The 18874-nt window shown below is 42.4% G+C and overlaps 1 protein-coding gene across 1 annotated transcript in view; it reads left to right on the top strand.

Moving 5' to 3' along the window:
• The window catches only part of NLK (nemo like kinase), a gene marked incomplete in the record, with an annotated part of 196979 nt that extends 186150 nt beyond the window's left edge, over positions 1-10829 (top strand). Inside the window, 3 exon segments of the mRNA XM_014584980.2 lie at positions 3959-4157; positions 5049-5142; positions 9418-10829. Coding sequence (XP_014440466.1) covers positions 3959-4157; positions 5049-5142; positions 9418-9472 — 348 coding nt within the window.
• Between the last annotated feature and the right edge of the window lie 8045 nt (positions 10830-18874).

Raw genomic sequence — 18874 nt, 5'->3', positions numbered from 1 at the left:
TTACATGACCTCTTCATCTTATGTAATTCTATACCTGACATTAAAACTTTTCATTTGTTTAAGAAATATTCACTAACCAAGAGTATTATTTCAAGTTCAAAAACTGATTTTAGCCCGCTGTGGTGGTACGTGCCTGCAATACTCACTATTCAGGAGGCCAAGGCAGAAGGACCATTTTGTGAGGGGCTAGAAGGTGATGTGGTGGCTAAGGTGCTGAATTAGCTGACCACAGTTTGAGTCCTGGAACCAGCAACTTGAAAATCATGCTGGGCGCATGTGTGTGCATGCCCAAAATCCCAAGAGGAGGTCAAAATGGAAGGGATAGCACCCTCCCCCAGGGTAATTTCTCACTTTCTCTTTACAGCAAGTGCACACACTCTATGGCAAAAACCTAAAAAAATTTTTAAAAGTGACTTTGTGATTCCTTTCTCAATTTAGCAGGACAGTGTCTTCTGGGGATTGGGCTCTTTTTTAATGTTTACCCTTATAAATGAAGTCCTCTTTCTTGGGAACCAGCAGTTAGCGTAATGGCTATGTCGCTGGACTCCCACGTAGTCAACCACGGTTCACGTCCCGGACCTGGTGGCTTAAAACTCACACCGGGCGCGTGTGCATGCGTGCCCAAGATCCCGAGAGGAGAATGGAGGAGAAGGGATTGTGGCGTGACCATCCCCCCTGGTGGGTGATTTCTCGCTTTCTGTCTCTCTGTCTGTCTGGCGAGCGCATGCGCGCTATAGCGAAAACCTCTCAAAAAAAAAAAATGAAGTCCTCTTTCTTTAGCCTTATTTGAGAGATCCTAAAGAGATATTAGTTTGTTTAGAGAACTTTAAGTTGATCATTGCTTGACAGAAATTTGACTTGCTTGTTGTTTAAAAGTTTCTTTTAGGTGGGACCAGCAGTTGATGTAATGGCTATGTCACTGGACTCCCATGTAGCTGACCGCGGTTCAAGTCCCGGACCCCGTGGCTTAAACTCATGCACTCACATGTGTGCCCAAGATCCTGAGAGGATAATGGAGGAGAAGGGATTGCGGCATGGCCATACCCCCGAGGGAGTGATTTCTCACTTTCTGTCTCCCTGTGTCTCTTTGTCTTTCTGGCGAGCGCACACACTCTATAGCAAAAACCTCTCCAGAAAAAAAAAAAGTTCCTTTTAGGTAAAAGACTTTAGAGGAACTCATGTAGGTGCAATAGGATGTACAGAGCATGCTATCAAGAGTTGAGGAAAACACCAACATCATTTCTTTTTTTTTTAATATTTATTAAAGTTTATTCATTTATTTTTAATTTGACAGCGAGAGACGCAAAGAGAGTGAGCGAGAGAGAAAGAGAGGAAGTGAGAAAGCAAGCCACCAGGTCCGGGAATTGAACCGTGGTCAGCCATGTGGGAGTGTCCAGCACCCCAACCACCATGCCACCTGCTGGTCCCCACACCAAAATTATTTCAACCATGCATTCTCCAAGGTCAGGAAGTAACAGAATCCTCAGACAAAAAAAAAAAATGTTAACAAGGAAGCCAGATTCCAGCTGCTGGTGGCAGCTGACTGGGACCCATTTGCTGACTTTTGCCACCTAACAGAAATGAATTAACAGTCAGATGATAAAATTAAAATCCAGATTAACTTGCTGCTTCCACCAGTGTAGACAGTGACATGCTCAGTCACAAACAGATCCAACCAAGAACCATACTAAGTGTGTAAAAGCCAGAGAGCTCAGTCCCACATGTGTGACTGGCCGGAAAAGCCAAGGAAGGGAGGCTGAGGGCTCAGAGTGGCCCAGGATGGGCAGCTGTCAGCCTGCTTGCTTTCTGGGGTTCAAACTGGAGGACTCTCTTCAACTGGAATCTCCTCTTTTTAGGGAGAAAAAAATGAGGGTTTTTTTTTTTTTAAGAATTATTTAATTTTATTCATTCATTTATTTTAATTTGACCAGAGAGAGAGACACAAAGGAGGGAGGGGAGTGAGAAAGCTAGCTACCAGGTCCAGGACTTGAACTGTGGTCTGGCATGCAGGAGTATCCAGCATCTTAACCACCACGGTACCTGCTGGTCCTGGAAGAAAAAATGAGTTTATTTCTAAGAGTTAAATTGCAGAAAGGGTAGATTACCGCATATAAAACAACAGGAACCAAAGAGAAAAAACTAAAGTTACCAAGTTTACATCTATCCATGGTAGATAAATGGCACTTTCTTTTGTGATTATCTTAACTTAAAAGATCATAACATGTCTTTTAACATCAGCATAGCAAAATAAGAAATAAAAGTTTTTCTAGGAAATCCAGGTTTGTGGGAAAGATTTAACATTTTCTAATTTAGGAGACCAGAACCATTACCATTCAGGAGAGTCAGTTACTTTTGGTCTACTTGAGTGTAAGACCATTTTCTTGAGCTAGCTAGATGATGTGGTAGTTAAGGGGCTAGATCCCACATGGCTGACTGTGTGGTTCAAGTCATGGACTTGGCAGCTTGAGAAACAAATGAGGTGCATATTCACGTGTCCCCAAATCCATAGAGCCAAGTGACCATCTATCGCAGATGGGGGTGGGGTGGGGGTGCTATTTCACTTTCCCTCTCGCCAGCACATGCTTCCTATAGCAAATTTAATAACTTTTATTTTTAGAATTGTTTTATGTGAAGTGCTTGATTATATTGGAAACAGGGCAAGTGTCCATTTTTGTTCTTCTGTCTCCTATTGAGTCTATCCTTAGATCCTTTCAAATCCACTTTTTTGCAGAAGTACTTTTTTTTTTTGGAGAGGTTTTTGCTATAGGGCATGTGCACTCGCCAGACAGAGAGACAGACAGAAAGCGAGAAATCACTCCCCAGGGGGGATGGCCACACCGCGATCCCTTCTCCGTTCTCCTCTCGGGATCTTGGGCACACACGCACACGCGCCCGGCGCGAGTTTAAGCCACCGGGTCCGGGACGCGAACCACAGTCGACTACGTGGGAGTCCAGCGACATAGCCATTATGCCAACTGCTAGTACCTTGCAGAAGTACTTAATACGTCCATGGAGCTTAAAGGAAGGACAGTTTTTCTCTTTACAATTTTAATGGAGTAATGATTTTAAAATATATGGTTTATAGGGCCAGCAGATGGTATGGAAGTTAAGGCAGCTGGATACCACATGGCCAACTGTGTGGTCTGAGTACTGGACCCAGCGGCTTGCAAATCATGGCAGGCGTGGGGGGGAGGGGGACAAAATCCCAAGAAGAGAATGGAGGAGAAGGGATTGCAGTATGGCCAATTTCTCATTTTCCCTCTGTCTCTTTCTCTGTCTGGAAAGTGCATGCATTCTATAGCAAACTAAAAGTAAAATAAAATCAATTAATTAATTAAAATATATACACACATGTGTGTGTATACGTGTGTGTATACGTGTGTGTATATATATATATGGTTTATGTAAACCTGAAACCAGTGTGTTACATACAGTCGGACCATCATTACCACCTAACTCCAGCTGCTATAAATATGTTTTTGTCCTAGTCTATTTGATACTCTAAGAGAATAAAAGTTTTAAGTAGCTTTGTAAAAATCTCACTGTGATCACATCTCTTCTCAATGATGGCACGTATTTAGAAAACATAGCCTATTTAAGATGTAAACTTGCCCTCTTCAAAGCATTACATATTTAAATGTCATGATACTTGTCAGTTTTGACCCTGCAGACATCTATTTCAAAGTAGGAACTTTTCAGAATTTTAGCAGAAAAGCACTTCTAAGTGCACTTCTAAGTATTTTATGGTGGTAGATGTTAACAGTTTTTTGCCCCAAGTTACATACTCCCTATGCTGCAATATTACCCACTCCAAATTCAAATCGCCCTTTTTTCACAGGATGAACTGTAAATTAAGTATAAACTGTGGAAAGTGGTCATTGTGTCTTACAAAAGATCCTGTGTGGACAGCCATGTTTATCTGTAGTGTTGATGTGCTGGTCTCTGAATTTGATTTCAGTCCAAGAGAATATCCGCTAAGGATGCCTTAGCCCACCCCTACCTAGATGAAGGGCGACTACGATATCACACGTGTATGTGTAAATGTTGCTTTTCCACCTCTACTGGAAGAGTTTATACCAGTGACTTTGAGCCTGTCACCAATCCCAAATTTGATGACACTTTTGAGAAGAACCTCAGTTCTGTCCGACAGGTTAAAGGTAAGTATCTTTTATGACCTTTGGCCGGACAAGATGACTGTTTGCGTTTTCCATTATGTGCCCTAGAGCTGAGATCCAGAAGGTGACCAAAGCACCTCCACAGGTTTATTTTACAGCCTTGTATATAGCGCTTTATCCAGGGCATATAGCCAAGAAAGCTGTGTTATAAAATCCTGGTTTAATGTTACATCCAGGGGAAAGTCAGGCAGAGGAACGAATACGTTGTTTTTATTTTCAACATCTATTTAGTGTAACTCAATATATTTGGTATGTATTCACTCAACATCATTCAATGAATAAAACACACTGGACTTACTTATATAACACATAAAATTCTCAAAAGGATAAGACCCACTAAAAGAATCATTCCTTGCATGATGACAAGAGAAGGGAATTTCTGATAGTTACTCATAAAATTTCATGGCACACTCTTCTAATTGGGATAGGATGGGGTGATGGCGTCCAAATTCTGAGTGGTTTTTGTGTCTGCTCTAAGATATTTTAAAATACTGCCTAGTTCCCATAACAACCAGGCCAAACCTATGTACCTAAATGCCAACTGAGGTTTTTAAGTGCTCTTCAAAAAGGTGATAATTACCAGCAATATAGACGAGCTCATCCATAACTGTGGAGTCTCTCCAATTTCAAGACCATTTTACTCTTTCCAGTTATGGGGATTCCTTCTGTGTAATGCCACCCTGGGTTTTTTTCCTTGTGGTTAGCAACTACAGTTTTTGGTTTCAGAAAAGTTTAGTTGGATTCTCTATAGAGGATGTGTTCTCGATATAACAGTAGCCGTGCTATTCAGATGCTGCCTAGAGTAAGTGGAGGCCCCGCTGCTCCTAGGCCTGCAGGTTGGCGTGGATTGCATGATGTTTGTTCTCTCCACAGAGATTATTCACCAGTTCATTTTGGAACAGCAGAAAGGAAACAGAGTGCCTCTCTGCATCAACCCTCAGTCTGCTGCTTTTAAGAGCTTTATTAGGTAACTATAGAATTAAAAGAATGTTGTGATTTTTTTTTTAGTATATTTCTATTTGTACCTCAATAACATAGATGAAAGATCCAATAGAGAGTTTCTATTGCAAATTTTGGCTTTTAGTCAAAAGTGTATTTAAAATGTACATGTCAGCTTCAATGCTGGCACCAGCTCTCTGTGGCTGCTGTGGCCGCTTTCTCTGGGATGACCATTGTGCTGCCTGATAGTGCGTGTGACGGTCCTACTCAGTTTCCACTATTCCTGTTTCTAATAATAACTGAAAGCAAGAAAATTGTGTCTTTACAGGTTGACTGCTGGTGTGGCCTGTTTAGAGGAGAAGCCAACAGCAGGCTTTTGGTAGAGTTATGAACCTAACCTTGGAACTTAGCAAGCTTCATTCTCTTTGTCTTCTGTCCTTTTGATCTCTCCTTCACTACCTCCTTTAATCAGTCAGAGTTCCGTCAAGGGAAGGAACCCATGCTAGTGATATGAGTGGGGAGAATTTAATAACAAGTATCATTAATGAGGAAAAGATAGTTAACTGTTAAAAGGCATAAGAGGATTCTGAGGGATCCTGAAGTAGCAAATGCAGAAAGCAGCTACTGCCTATAGACTGAGGGATAGTGAATAGTGAAGAAAGGAAGAACTTAGAAGAGGCTTTCAACCCAAGGACCTCTTTGGGGAGGATCTGGCTGCCGCAGGAGCACACAGCATGAGAGTGGTGAAGAATTGTGCCAAAAGGTGTAGGCAGAACTGATCCATCAGGAAGGCCCGCTGGGTTGTAGAGAAACTTGCTGGCAGACCAAAGCTGAGCCTTCCACATCAAAACAAACGACAAAGCCCACTAGATCCTGGAGTAAAGCTGCTTCCTGATGCTACAACTTCGTAGTGCCCCTCCAGCGCCCTCTACTGACAAAGGCTAACATTGAGCCAGTAGTAGCAAAGAACCTGAACTGGGCCTGGCTCTATTTTGACGAGGAAGGGGTGGGTTTAGATCTGAGTCCACCGTCTCCTTTCTTCCCTACCTGCCTCTCTCTGCTTTCCCCCTTTCCCTGCTTCTTTCCATTTCCCGCATACTGTTGAATTTGTTGGAATTTGTTGATCCAAAGTCAAGAATTTTTGTTTAAAATTTATAAAATCATTTCTTCCATATTTTTTTTGTAGAAAGAGAAATTAAGTTGAATTTTTACTTCTGTGGTTTTAAATTACTTTAATATTTTTTTGTGAGTCAGTGACCTAGTAGATTGGATATGTTAGCATCTTCCAGGTGCAACTCTTTGTTATCCTGGGCCCTAAAGAAGCAAAATGGTCACACCCTCCTCCACTCAAGATTATGTTCAAATTAGCAACCTTAGACAGACTTGGGAAATACTGACAGATTTGTGGATAACAAATGCTAACTGGTTTTTGCAGGTTTAATTGGAGAGTTTTTTTTTTAATAATTATTTAACTTTATTCATTCATTCATTCATTCATTATAATTTGACTGGAGAGGGACAGAATGAGAGAGAGAGAGGGAACGTGAGAAAGCAAGCCACCAGGTCCAGGACTTGAACCACGGTCGACTATGTGGGAGTGATCAGCACCTTAGCCACCGTGCCACCTGCTGGTCCCCCTATAGAGAGATTTTTGCTATAGGACAGGTGCACTCGCCAGAGACACAGAGAGAAAAAGTGAGAAATCACCCCCCAGAGAGTATGGCCATGCTGTAATCCCCTCTCTTCCATACTTCTCTCAGGACTTCAGGTACACACACAACACACACATACACACACACAGTTGGCATGATTCTTCAAACTGCAGAGTCTGGACCTTGAACTGCAGTTGGCCATGTAGGAGGTTTAACCACTATACCTAACGACTCCTTCACCACTATGCCATCTGCTGGCCCCACAAATGCTATTTATCCATAGTATTCCATTAATTTTTTTTTAAGAATTATTTATTTTAGGGACCAGCAGTTGGCATAATGGCTATGTCACTGGACTCCCGTGTAGTTGACCACATTTGAGTCCCAGACCCGGTGGCTTAAACTCACGCCGGGCAGGTGCGTGCATGCCCAAGATCCCGAGAGGAGAATGGAGGAGAAGGGATTATGGCATGGCCATCCCCCTGGGGGGGGATTTCTTGCTTTCTTTCTCTCTGTCTCTGTCTTTCTGGTGAGCACATGCACCCTATAGCAAAACCTCTCCAAAGAAAAGAATTATTTATTTTATTTGATTTGTTAGTATTATTTTATTTGACCAGAGAGAGAGAGAGAAAGGGAAAGTCAGAAAGCAAGTCACCAGGTCCAGGACTCAAACTACAGTCGGCCATGTGGGAGTCCAGTGCCTTAATCACTGCACCAGTACCTTAACCACTGCACCACCTGCAGCCCCTCCATTAATTCTTGAGAAAACAACACTTACAAGGTTCATTCAAAATAAATCCCCACTTGGGGTCCACAGATGGTGTAGTAGTTACATGTTGGACTCCCACATGGCTGACTACAGTTCAGGTCCCAGACCCAGTTGGTTGAAAATCATGCCGGGCGTGTGTGCATGTATGCCCAAGATCCCAGAAGGAGAATAGAGGAGAAGGGTTTGCCACATGACCATCCCCCCAGTGTGTGTGTGTGTGTGTTGGGGGGTGGGGGTGGTGATTTCTCACTTTCCTTGTGTTTCTCTCCAGCAAGCATGTGAGCCCTATGGCAAAAACTTCATTAAAAGGGGCCAGGCAGTGTCGTAGTGAAAGGTACTGGATTCCCACATAGCCAACCATTATTCGAGTCCTGGACCTGGCAGCTTGCTTTCTCACTTTCTCTCTCTCTTGCTCTCGTTCTCTCTCTCATTCTGTCCCTCTCTAGTCAAATTGAAATAAACAAAAGAATAAATAAATTAGTTAAGTTTAATAAAATAATTCTTTTTAAAAAGGGGAGAGAAATAGTAAATTCCCATTTAAAGTCATTTTATTTAGAGACACTACTTTTTGTTTTTTATTTTTTAATTTTTTTTAGGTTTTTGTTATTGGATGTGTATATTCACTGGAGAGAGAGAGGGAAAGTGAGAAATCACCTCCCAGAGGGGGTGGCCACACTGCTAACCCTTCTCCATTCTCCTCTTGGGATTTTTGGCATGTACGCAATATGTGCCCAGCGTTTTGGGGTTTTTTTGTTTTTTGTTTTGTTTTGTTTTTTTCTTTTTTGGAGAGGTTTTTTCGCTATAGGATGCGTGTGCTCGCCAGACAGACAGAGAGAGACATAGAGACAGAAAGTGAGAAATCACCCTCCAGGGGGGATGGTCACGCCGCAATCCCTTCTCCATTCTCCTCTCGGGATCTTGGGCACGCACGCACACGCGCCCGGCATGAGTTCTAAGCCACCAGGTCCGGGACGCGAACCGTGGTCAACTACGTAGGAGTCCAGCGACATAGCCATTACGCTAACTGCTGGTTCCCTGCCCAGTGTGTTTTAAACCTCCAGGTCCAGGGCTTGAACTGCAGTAGGCCATGCTTGAGTCCAGGCCTTAACCACCAAGCCACGTGCTAGCTCCATGGAGAGGCTTTTTTTTTTTCCCTTTTTTTTTTTAATAGAGATTTTTGCTATAGGGTGCATGTGCGTGCCGAAGAGAGAGAGACAGAAAGCAAGAAATCACCCCACAGAGGGGGTGGCTACACCACAGTCGCTTCCCCTTCATCCTCTTGGGATTTTGGGCACGCACGCACATGCTCCACGTGAGTTTTAAACTACTGGGTCCCGGACTCGAACCATGGTCGACTACATGGGAGTCCAGCATCATAACCATTATGCCATCTGCTGGTTCCATGGAGAGGCTACTTTTAAATGGATAATTCTATATCCTTTAAGGTTATTTTCCTGATTGATTATAAACATTATTGTTTATAATTTCTACGATTTTCTTTACCATTATGAAGTAAGTACTTTGGAAAGCACTTCACCTACATTATCCTAATTATTCATCACAATATCCTATGAGGTAGACAGCATTCTCTCTTTCCAAATGGGGACAGATAAAGGAGCTTGCTCAGTGCCATACAGCTGGTAAATGGCATGTTATTTTCAAGCCCGTGTATTAGCCACTGTACCATATTGCCTCTCTTTGGATAACAGATCCTTAAACCAACGATCTGGAACAAATTGAACTTCAGAGAAGTTAAAGAAACAGAACAATCTGGAAGTGGACTTTACCATTTTTTTCAAAGAAAGAGAGGCAGTAGTGAATTATCTTTTTTGTCCGTTGCAGTATTGGAACTAATATCGCCATCTCTCCGTTTTTCTTCCAGTTCCACTGTTGCTCAGCCATCTGAGATGCCCCCATCTCCTCTGGTGTGGGAGTGACGGTGGAAGATAATGTACTACTGAAGATGTAATGTAGCTTTCCACTGGAGTCTGGGATTTGCAATTCTGGAGGTTAATCATGCTTGTACTGTAATTTTACTAATGAAGTTTTAAATTAACAACCACTACTTGTATGATATGAATAATATTTAGAAATGTTACTAGACTTTTAATCTTGTAAAGTGGTTGTGCTTTTAGAAGAAAAATATTTTACCCAGAGTTGCACATGTTTTATGAATTTAGTGCAGCTGATGGCTCACCTCAGAACAAAACAGAATTGAACCAAATTTGGGAGTTTGGGGTTTTGTGTTTTTGTTTTGTTTTGTTTTGTTTTTCTTTTTTAAAATGAAATGAGATTGTTCTCACATACATACATATACACACAAACACACACACACACACACACACACAGATCAGTCATACATTTTGATATTTGAGCCATTCCTAAAGATTTGGGTTTTCTGAAATGAGAGAATCTGGAAACCTTGCCTGCGACCAATCATGGAGCCACGTGAGCTGATCGTGGCTGCACTGGGGGGTGGGAGGAGGGGCATGCCACCCAATGATCAAGCCCTATAACTAGCTTCTCATTAGAGCCGTGCCAGTGATGTGTGCTGTCTAACATCCAATGTTGTGGGTAGAGAGAATGAGTTTGTGACTAGGAGAGACGAAACTTTTGTTTTCCTTACCCAGTATAAATATATATATAAATATTTAATCTATTTTTATTAGAAGTTTTTCTGCTCTTTCTTACATAAAAGAACCCCAAGCATGCATCTTTCATGTGTGTAAATAATACATTTCTGGGCTAATTTCAAAAGAATCCCAACATTGCTGTATAGAGAGAGAACTAGCTTGCACATTTTAGGTCTGTGAAATTTTGTGAGACTTTTCCTGCACTGGACAGTAAAAAATAATAATAATAATAAATAAAAGACAAAAACAAATTAAAAAAAAAAAATTAAAGCCACAAAAAAAGGCACATAGGGAATTATGTCAAATGTGTTTGTGTCCTTAGGCAAAACTGTGGGAGTCTTGAAATGTCACAGTAGTAAATAACTTATTACTTTTTGACAAATTCTTTTTCTGTTGGAACACTGAATTCTTCTGTGCATATGTATATACGAACACAAACTGAAGGCCTCTACCTCCTGGAGTTATACAACTTGGCTTGTTTACCTCCACATGCTGATGATGACTATTTTTTTTTTTTTTAAGTTCAATGTGGAGACTTGAAACTTGAATGTCCCTTCCAACTTTTATATTAAAAATAAAAAGACAAAATTGAAGATCGTTTTTCACCTGTACAAGGAATACTAATGGATCGTCTTAAAATTGGTCTAGGAAAAAAAAAAAACCTGGTGTGTGTTATGGACAATTAACTGTTAAAGTTATTGTAAGTTATCTGTATTTAGCAGAGTATTTTCATCTTGAGTGATCTGAGCTGAATTTGAAGACTATTAATAAGTTATGTTTGGAAGTTTTAACTTCAATGAAGTAATTATTTGCTGTGAAAGAAACAAACATTGAATTACTAAACAAAGATGGTGCAATATCTTTGTTTTTTTTTTATGAGGCTCCTGAGAATCAACCCAACTGAAGCATTTCAATTCACTTGAATGAGAAACGTGTTTAGTATCAAAAGAGCCCGAGAAGACACTGGTGTGAAAGGTACAATCTCAGAGGTTGGTCAATTACCGTGGCACACTTTCTGGTCACTTTGTACAATGTAGATTTGAAGTACAGTGGTGAAAACATTAAATGTGACATTTGAAAAAGATGTGTTATCTGTTTTATTTCTATTTCTTTCCTTAGTTTTTTCTTAGGTGTAGCTTGTATCCTGACTTTGCAAAGTTTTGAGACATTTTCTATGTAGATTTTCATTTTGACTTTTGAGAAAATTACTTTTTTTAATCTTCTCAGAAATTTTAGATTGCCAAAAGCATATTGAAAACTTTAACCGATAGGAGTTATTTGATGTTAATAGATACAACATGAAAGTCTTTCCAGGCCTTAGAATCTTTAATTCAATGGTTTTCAAACTTTTTTTTTTCTTTCAAAGCCAAGAACCCTGTTTTCATATGAAATCTTATTCCAGTATATTGGAGTCCCATATATTGAACAAATAAAAATCAATTGCTATGGATGTCGTAGACTGGTGAAGTAGTGTAACGAAGAGACTTGACCCCCTCCCGCATCCCTCCTCTTCCTGTGGACCTCCTAGCAATGCAAAGGTACTTCAGCTAAGGAAGACAACCCAGCTCAGAGGTGGTGTAGTTAAAACCTAAAACCATACTAACTTCAGATTACTTTCCCTGGGGCTGGATAAAGCAACATTACTCTTTTTTGAGAGAGAGAGAGAGATTTTTGCTATAGGACATGTGTGCTCACCAGAGAGATGGAAAACGAGAAATCACCCCCCAGAGGGATGGCCACGCCACAATCCCTTCTCCATTCTCCTCTCAGGATTTTGCACATGCAGGCACACGCACTGGGCACAAGTTTTAAGCTGCCAGGTCCAGAACTTAAACCACGGTCCGACTACGTGGGAGTCCAGTGATGTAACCATTAGGCCATCTTCTGGTCTTAGGCAGCATTAGTCTTAGAGTTTATAGATGACATCTACTTCTCCCTATTTTTTCTTTCTTTTTTTTTTAACTCCCAAGTTTATTTATGTATTTTAATTTTCTGTGGGATGAGTGCACTCACCAGAGAGAAACACAGAGAGAAAGAAGGAAAGTTAGAAAACACCCTTGTGGGGGGGGCTGGCAAGCGGCATGGTTGTAAAAGGCGCTGGACCCCCACATGGCTGACCACGGTTCAAGTCTCGGACCTGGTGGCTTGCTTTCTCACTTCCTCTCTCTCTCTCTGTGTCTCTGATCAAACTGGAAAATAATAATGATAATAATAAATAAAGTTAAATAAAATAATTATTTTAAAAAAAAAAAAAGAAAGAAAAGAAAACACCCTTGTGGGGAATGTCCACGCTGCAGTCCCTTCTCCTCCATTGTCCTCTTGGGATTCTAGGCATGTACACATATGCTCCTTGTATGTTTCTGAAGCCACCGGGTACAGGACTCAAACACAGTCTGCCATGTGCGATTCAGTTTCACTAACCACCATTCCACTGGGACCCCTTCTTTTCTTGATTTAGCTAAATGGATGGATTTGGTTTTTCTGAATAGGTAAATTGGCTGTTCTAACTCCTATAAATTAATACAAATGTTTATTCATTCAACAAATTTCTGAATTCTAAGAATTGCTTTTAAGGAAGCTTTTTTAATATCAATAGTGCTTAGATAAGAAAATCCAATTTCATAATTTATAAGAGAGCATTTTGAATGACACATGTGATACTTAAAACTCAGGTTCTTCGGGACCAGCAGGTGGCAGAATGGTTATGTCACTGTACTCCCCCTAACAACAGGAGCATGTGCGTACATGCCCAAAATCCTGATAGGAGAATGAAGGAGAAGGGATTGCAACATGGCCATCCCATTGGGGGGTGATTTTTCACTCTCTGTCTCTCTGTCTCTCTAGTAAGTGCATGTGAGCGATAGCAAAACTCTCTCCCTCCCCTGCCCCCCTCCAAAAAAAAAAACTAAAGTTCTTCACAGAGAAATGTTAGGGAAAAAAATTGACTTGCGCCCATTGGAACCTGCTTAGTAAACAGAGGTATCTGTGCCTTATTTCTTTATTTTAAATTGTTGAGATCTGTAAAAATGTGGAAATTATAAAACTAGTAGCGTCAGTGTGAACAGGTAAGTTAGGACTATTATCAGCTGCGATTTGCAGTTTAGCATAAGACCTCAAAAGATTGAGGTCATCTCTTGTGATGGCGTATAAGATCTGAAGTGATTTTTTTGTTTGTTTTTCTTCTGTATTACATTGTAAAATACAGTGATGTATTTCGGTCAATGACAGCCTGCATATCCAACAGTGGTCCCATAAGCTAAAAACTTCCAGTGGCCTAGTGACAGGGTAGCTGTTGAAATATCATAGCTGTCAAAATGTCGTAGTGCAAACTACGACAAGTAGTTTGTGGTGATCCTGGTGTAGAGAAAGTTGAATAAAAACGTAAGTTCTTCAGGAAGTGTTCCAGAAGGCAGCATTATCATCACAGGAGATGACAATGTCATGCGTGTTATTGCTCCTAAAAACCTTCCGGCAGGCAGGAGGTAGAAGATGATGATATTAATTATCCTCACCCTGTGTAGGCCTAGGCTAATGTGTGTCTTGGTTTTTAACAAAAAAGTTTAAAAAGTAATAGGAGGGGGAAAGAGGAGGGAGAGAGGAAAGAGGATGGGAAAGGGAAAGGAACGGAGAAGAGGATAAGAGAAGCAAGAAACTTACAGAACAAGATTATCTTGGGACCAGCCGTGAACATAATGGCTGTGTCGCTGGACTCCCATGTAGTCGACCGCGGTTCGAGTCCTGGACCCAATGGCTTAAACTCACGCTGGGCGCGTGTGCGTGCGTGCTCAAGATCCCAAGAGGAGAATGAAGGAGAAAGGATTGTGGCGTGGCCATCCCCCTTGGGGGGTGATTTCTTGCTTTCTGTCTTTTTGGCGAGCACACACCCTATAGCAGAAATCTCTCATAGAAAGAAAGAAAGGAAGGAAGGAAGGAAGGAAGGAAGGAAAAGGAAAGGAAAGGAAAGGAAAGGAAAGGAAAGGAAAGGAAGGAAGGAAGGAAGGAAGAAAGAAAGAAAGAAAGAAAGAAAGAAAGAAAGAAAGAAAGAAAGAAAGAAAGAATTAAAAGAAAGAAAGAATTAAAAGAAAGAAAGAATTATAAAGAAAGGGGTCAGACAGTGGTGTGTAGTGTTTATAACAGAGAGCTGGATCCCACATGGCCAACTGCATGGTTCAAGTCCCGGGCCTGGTGTCTTGAAAAACACACCAGTGCATGTGCGTGCATGCCCAAAGGAAAATGGAGGCATGGCCATCCCCCCAAGGGATGCTTTCTTACTTTCCCTCTCCCTCCGCCTTCGTGTGTATGTGTGTGTGTGTGTATTTTTTTTTGTTAATATTAAGAAAGAAAATGGGGCCAGCCCCATGGCCTAGTAGTTAAGGGAGCTATGACCAACTGTGCAGTTCAGATCCTAGCCTGCAGTGAAAAAGTGGAGATCTCAGAGAGTTTGGAGCATGTGAGACCAGCAGTTAGCATAATGGCTACATCTCTGGACTCCCACATAGTCGACCATGGTTCACGTCCCAGACCCGGTGACTTAAACTCACGCTGGGCGCGTGTGCGTGCATGCCCAAGATCCCGAGAGGAGAAGGGATTGCGGCATGGCCATCCCCCCTTGGGGGGGGGGGGTGGATTTCTCACTTTCTGTCTCTCTGGCGAGCGCACATGCCCTATAGCAAAAATCTCTAAATTTTTTTTTTTTTTTTTTTAAGAAAAAATAAAAGAAGAGAGTTTGGAGCATGATAGCACTCCACTGGGTGGTGCTTTCTCCCCTCCATCACTCTGGCAAGCACATGCACCCTCTAGCAAATGGGGGTGAGGGGGGATGAAGAATGTTCTTGTATAGCTGTATGTTCGTGTTTTGAGCTAAGTGTTATTACAAGTCAAAAGGTTTTTAAAATTTTGAAAGTTTAGGAACCAGCAGATGGCGTAATGGTTATGTCACTAGACTCCCACATAGTCAACTGTGGTTTGAGTCCTGGACCTAGTGGCTTGAAACTCATGCTGGGCACGTGTGCGGACCATTCCTGCCCAAAATCCTGAGAAGAGAATGGAAGAAAAGGAATTGCAGTGTGGCTAACCCCCCTGAGGGGTGATTTCTCACCTTCTGTTTCTGTCTCTGTCTCTCCAATGATCACATGTGCCTGATAGCAAAATGGAAGTTTATAAAAGTAAACATTGTTGGGACCAGCAGATGGCGTAATGGCTATGTCGCTAGACTCCCATGTAGTAAACCGCAGTTCAAGTCCTGGGCCTGGTGACTTAAACTCACACCGGGCACGTGTGCATGCATGCCCAAGATCCCAAGAGGAGAATGGAGGAGGAGGGATTGCCATGTGGCCATCCCTCCAGGAGGGGATGATTTCTTGCTCTCTGTCTCTCTGTGTCTCTTTCCGATGAGCGCATGTGCCCTCTACCAAAAACCTCTCAAAAAAAAAATAAATAAAAAATAAAAACATTGTTGCCATAAGATTAGTTTATTACTGAAGGAAAATATTGTTTTAAAGATTTAGTGTGGTCCTAGTGTCCAGTGTTTATAAAGCTTACAGCAGTGTGTAGTAATGTCCAAGGCCTTCACGTTCACACACCCACTACACACCAAGGGCAACTTCCAGTCCTTCAAGCTCCGTTTGCGGTAAATGCACTGTACAGTTAACTATCTTCATTTTTATACCATGTTTTACTATGCTGTTTCTATGTTCAGATACACAAATACATAGCACTGCATTATACTGTAGCTACCTACAGGATTCAGTACTCACATGCTGTAAGGTTTGTAGCCTAGGAGTACTAGGCTATATATACCACGTAACCTAGGTGTATAGTAGGTTATACAACTAGGTTTATGTAAGTACACTCCATGACTCACACAGCAGTGAAAATTGCCTAATGAAAGCCAGCATATGGTGTAGCAGTTACGTCACTGGATTCCCACATGGCCTACCACAGTTCAAATCCCGGACCCAGTGGTTTCAGACTCATACCAAGCATGCACATGCGTGTCCAAAATCATAGGAGAGTAGAGGAGAAGGGATTGTGGCATGGTCATCCCCCCAAGGGGTGATTTCTTGCTTTCTCTATCTCTACAGCAAACACACATCCCCTGTAGCAAAAATCTCTCAAAAAAAAAAAAAAAAAAAGAATAAAACAAAATTTGTATGAATTCTGAAATTAAGACTTATTAGATAGTTTTATAAAACAAATTGTTTACTATCAAAAGAGCCTTACCAAAGACAACTTTGTTTTGTTTTATGAGCCAGAGGGTGCATGCCCACTCCAGAGGGAGAGGGAGAAGAGAGCCCCAGTAGGGCCTGGTCACACCACATTTCTATCTCTATTTCTCCATCCTGTTGGGATTTGGGACGCGCACGCAGACATGACTACCCAGTGTGTTTTTCAAGCCACCGGCGGGGAGTTCAAATCACACAGTCAGCCATGTGGGATTTGACTCCATAACTACCAGGCCATGGGACTATCTACCAAAGGCAGTTGTAAAAAAGATTTACTGGGGGACTAGCAGTTAGCATAATGGCTATGTCACTGGACTCCCATGTAGTCGACCGCGGTTCGCATCCCGGACCCGGTGGCTTCAAAACTCAAGCCGGGTGTGTGTGTGTGCGTGCCCAAGATTCCGAGAGGAGAACAGAGGAGAAGGGATTGTGGCGAGGCCATCCCCCCTGCGGGGTGATTTCTCACTTTTTATCTCTCTGTCTCTGTCTTTCTGGCGAGCACACACGCCCTATAGCAAAAACCTCTCAAAAAAAAAAAAAAAAAAGATTTACTGGGACCAGCAGATGGCATGATTAGGTCACTGGACTTCCATGTAGTCTACCGCAGATCGAGTTGGACCCGGTGGCTCGAAACTCATGCCAGGTGCATGTGCATGTGTGCCCAAAATCCTGAGAGGACAATGGAGGAGAATGGACTGGCATAGCCATAACCCCTGGGCGGGGGAGGGGGGTGATTTCTCACTTTCTGTCTCTCTTGTCTCAGCAAGCCCACGCACCTTATAGCAAAAATCTCTCTTAAAAAAAAAAAATATTACTGGGGCCAGCAGGTGGTGTAAAGGTTACATTGCTGGACTCCCACATAGTCAACTGCAGTTCAAGTCCTGAACCCAGCAGCTTAAAACTCATGGTGGGCCTGTGTACATGCATGCCAAAAATCCCAAGAGGAGAATGGAATGGAGGAGAAGGGATTGTGGTGTGGCCATCCCCTGGAGGGTGATTGCTCTTTCTCTCTCTCTCTGGCAAGCACATGCATCCTATAGCAAAAATCTCTTTATTTTTTTTTAATCTTTTTTTTTTTGAGGTTTTTTGCTGTAGGGCACGTGCGCTTGCCAGACAGAGACAGAGAGACAGAAAGCGAGAAATCACCCCCCAGGGAGGATGGCCACGCCGCAATCCCTTCTCCGTTCTCTTCTCAGGATCCTGGGCATGCACACACACAAGCCTGGCGTGAGTTTTTAAGCCACTGGGTCTGGGACGCGAACCATGGTTGACTACATGGGAGACCAGTGACATAGCCATTACGCTAACTGCTGGTTCCATAGCAAAAATCTCTTTTTAAAAAAAATAAGGAACCGGAAGATGGCATAATGGTTACATCACTGGATTCCCATGTAGTTGACTATGGTTCAAATCCCAGACCTGGCAGCTTAAAATTCACACCAGGGGTACCAGCTGTTAGCATAATGGCTATGTCGCTGGACTCCCATGTAGTCGACTGCGGTTCGAGTCCTGGACCCTGTGGCTTAAACTCACGCCGGGCATGTGTGCGTGTGTGCCCAGGATCTCGAGAGGAGAATGGAGGAAAAGGGATTGCAACGTGGCCACCCCCCCGGGGGGTGATTTCTCACTCTCTATCTCTCTCTGTCTTCCTGGCGAGCGCACACGCCCTATAGCAAAAACCTCTCCAAAAAAAATTTCACACTAGGTTTGTGTGCATGCATGCCCAAGATTCTGAGAGGAAACTGGAGAAGACCGGATTGTGGCATGGCTGTCCCCCCAGGGGGTAACTTCTCACTTCCTGTCTCTCTCCAGCAAGCACACATGCCCTATGACAAAAATCTTTTTTTTTTTTTTGAGAGGTTTTTGCTATAGGGCGCGTGCGCTTGCCAGAGAGATAGAATGTGAGAAATCAGCCCCCAGGGGGGATGGCCACGCCGCAATTCCTTCTCCATTCTCTTCTCAGGATCTTGGGCACGCATGCACACGCACCGGCGTGAGTTTAAGTCACTGGGTCTGGGACTCGAACCACGGGACTACATGGGAGTTCAGCAACATAGCCATTACACTAACTGCTATCCCGCAAAAATCTCTCTTAAAAAATAAAATAATAAAATTAAAAAGAATTACTGACTTCAAGAAGAAGAAAAAGAATATTTAAGAGCAGATTTCCGATACAAGAATGGTAAACAAAGAAATTGGTGAATATACGGGGGAAACTAAAACACAGACTGAATAAAACAATAATATCTGGGACCAGCAGATGGCCTAATGGCTACATCGCTGGACTCCCATGTAGTTGACCATGGTTGAGTCCTGGACTCAGTGGCTTAAAATCACGCCAGGCGCATGTGCATGCATGCCCAAGATCCTGAGAGGAGAAGAGATTGTGGCATGGCCATCTTCCCTGGGGGGGTGATTTCTCACTTTCTGTCTCTTGTCTGTCTGGTGAGTGCACGTGCCCTATAGCAAAATATTCTCCAAA

The sequence above is a fragment of the Tupaia chinensis genome, unplaced genomic scaffold (genome assembly GCF_000334495.1).
Source record: "Tupaia chinensis unplaced genomic scaffold, TupChi_1.0 Scaffold148350_1, whole genome shotgun sequence".
NCBI classification, from domain to species: domain Eukaryota; kingdom Metazoa; phylum Chordata; class Mammalia; order Scandentia; family Tupaiidae; genus Tupaia; species Tupaia belangeri.
This window is presented reverse-complemented; position numbering and strand designations above follow the sequence as displayed.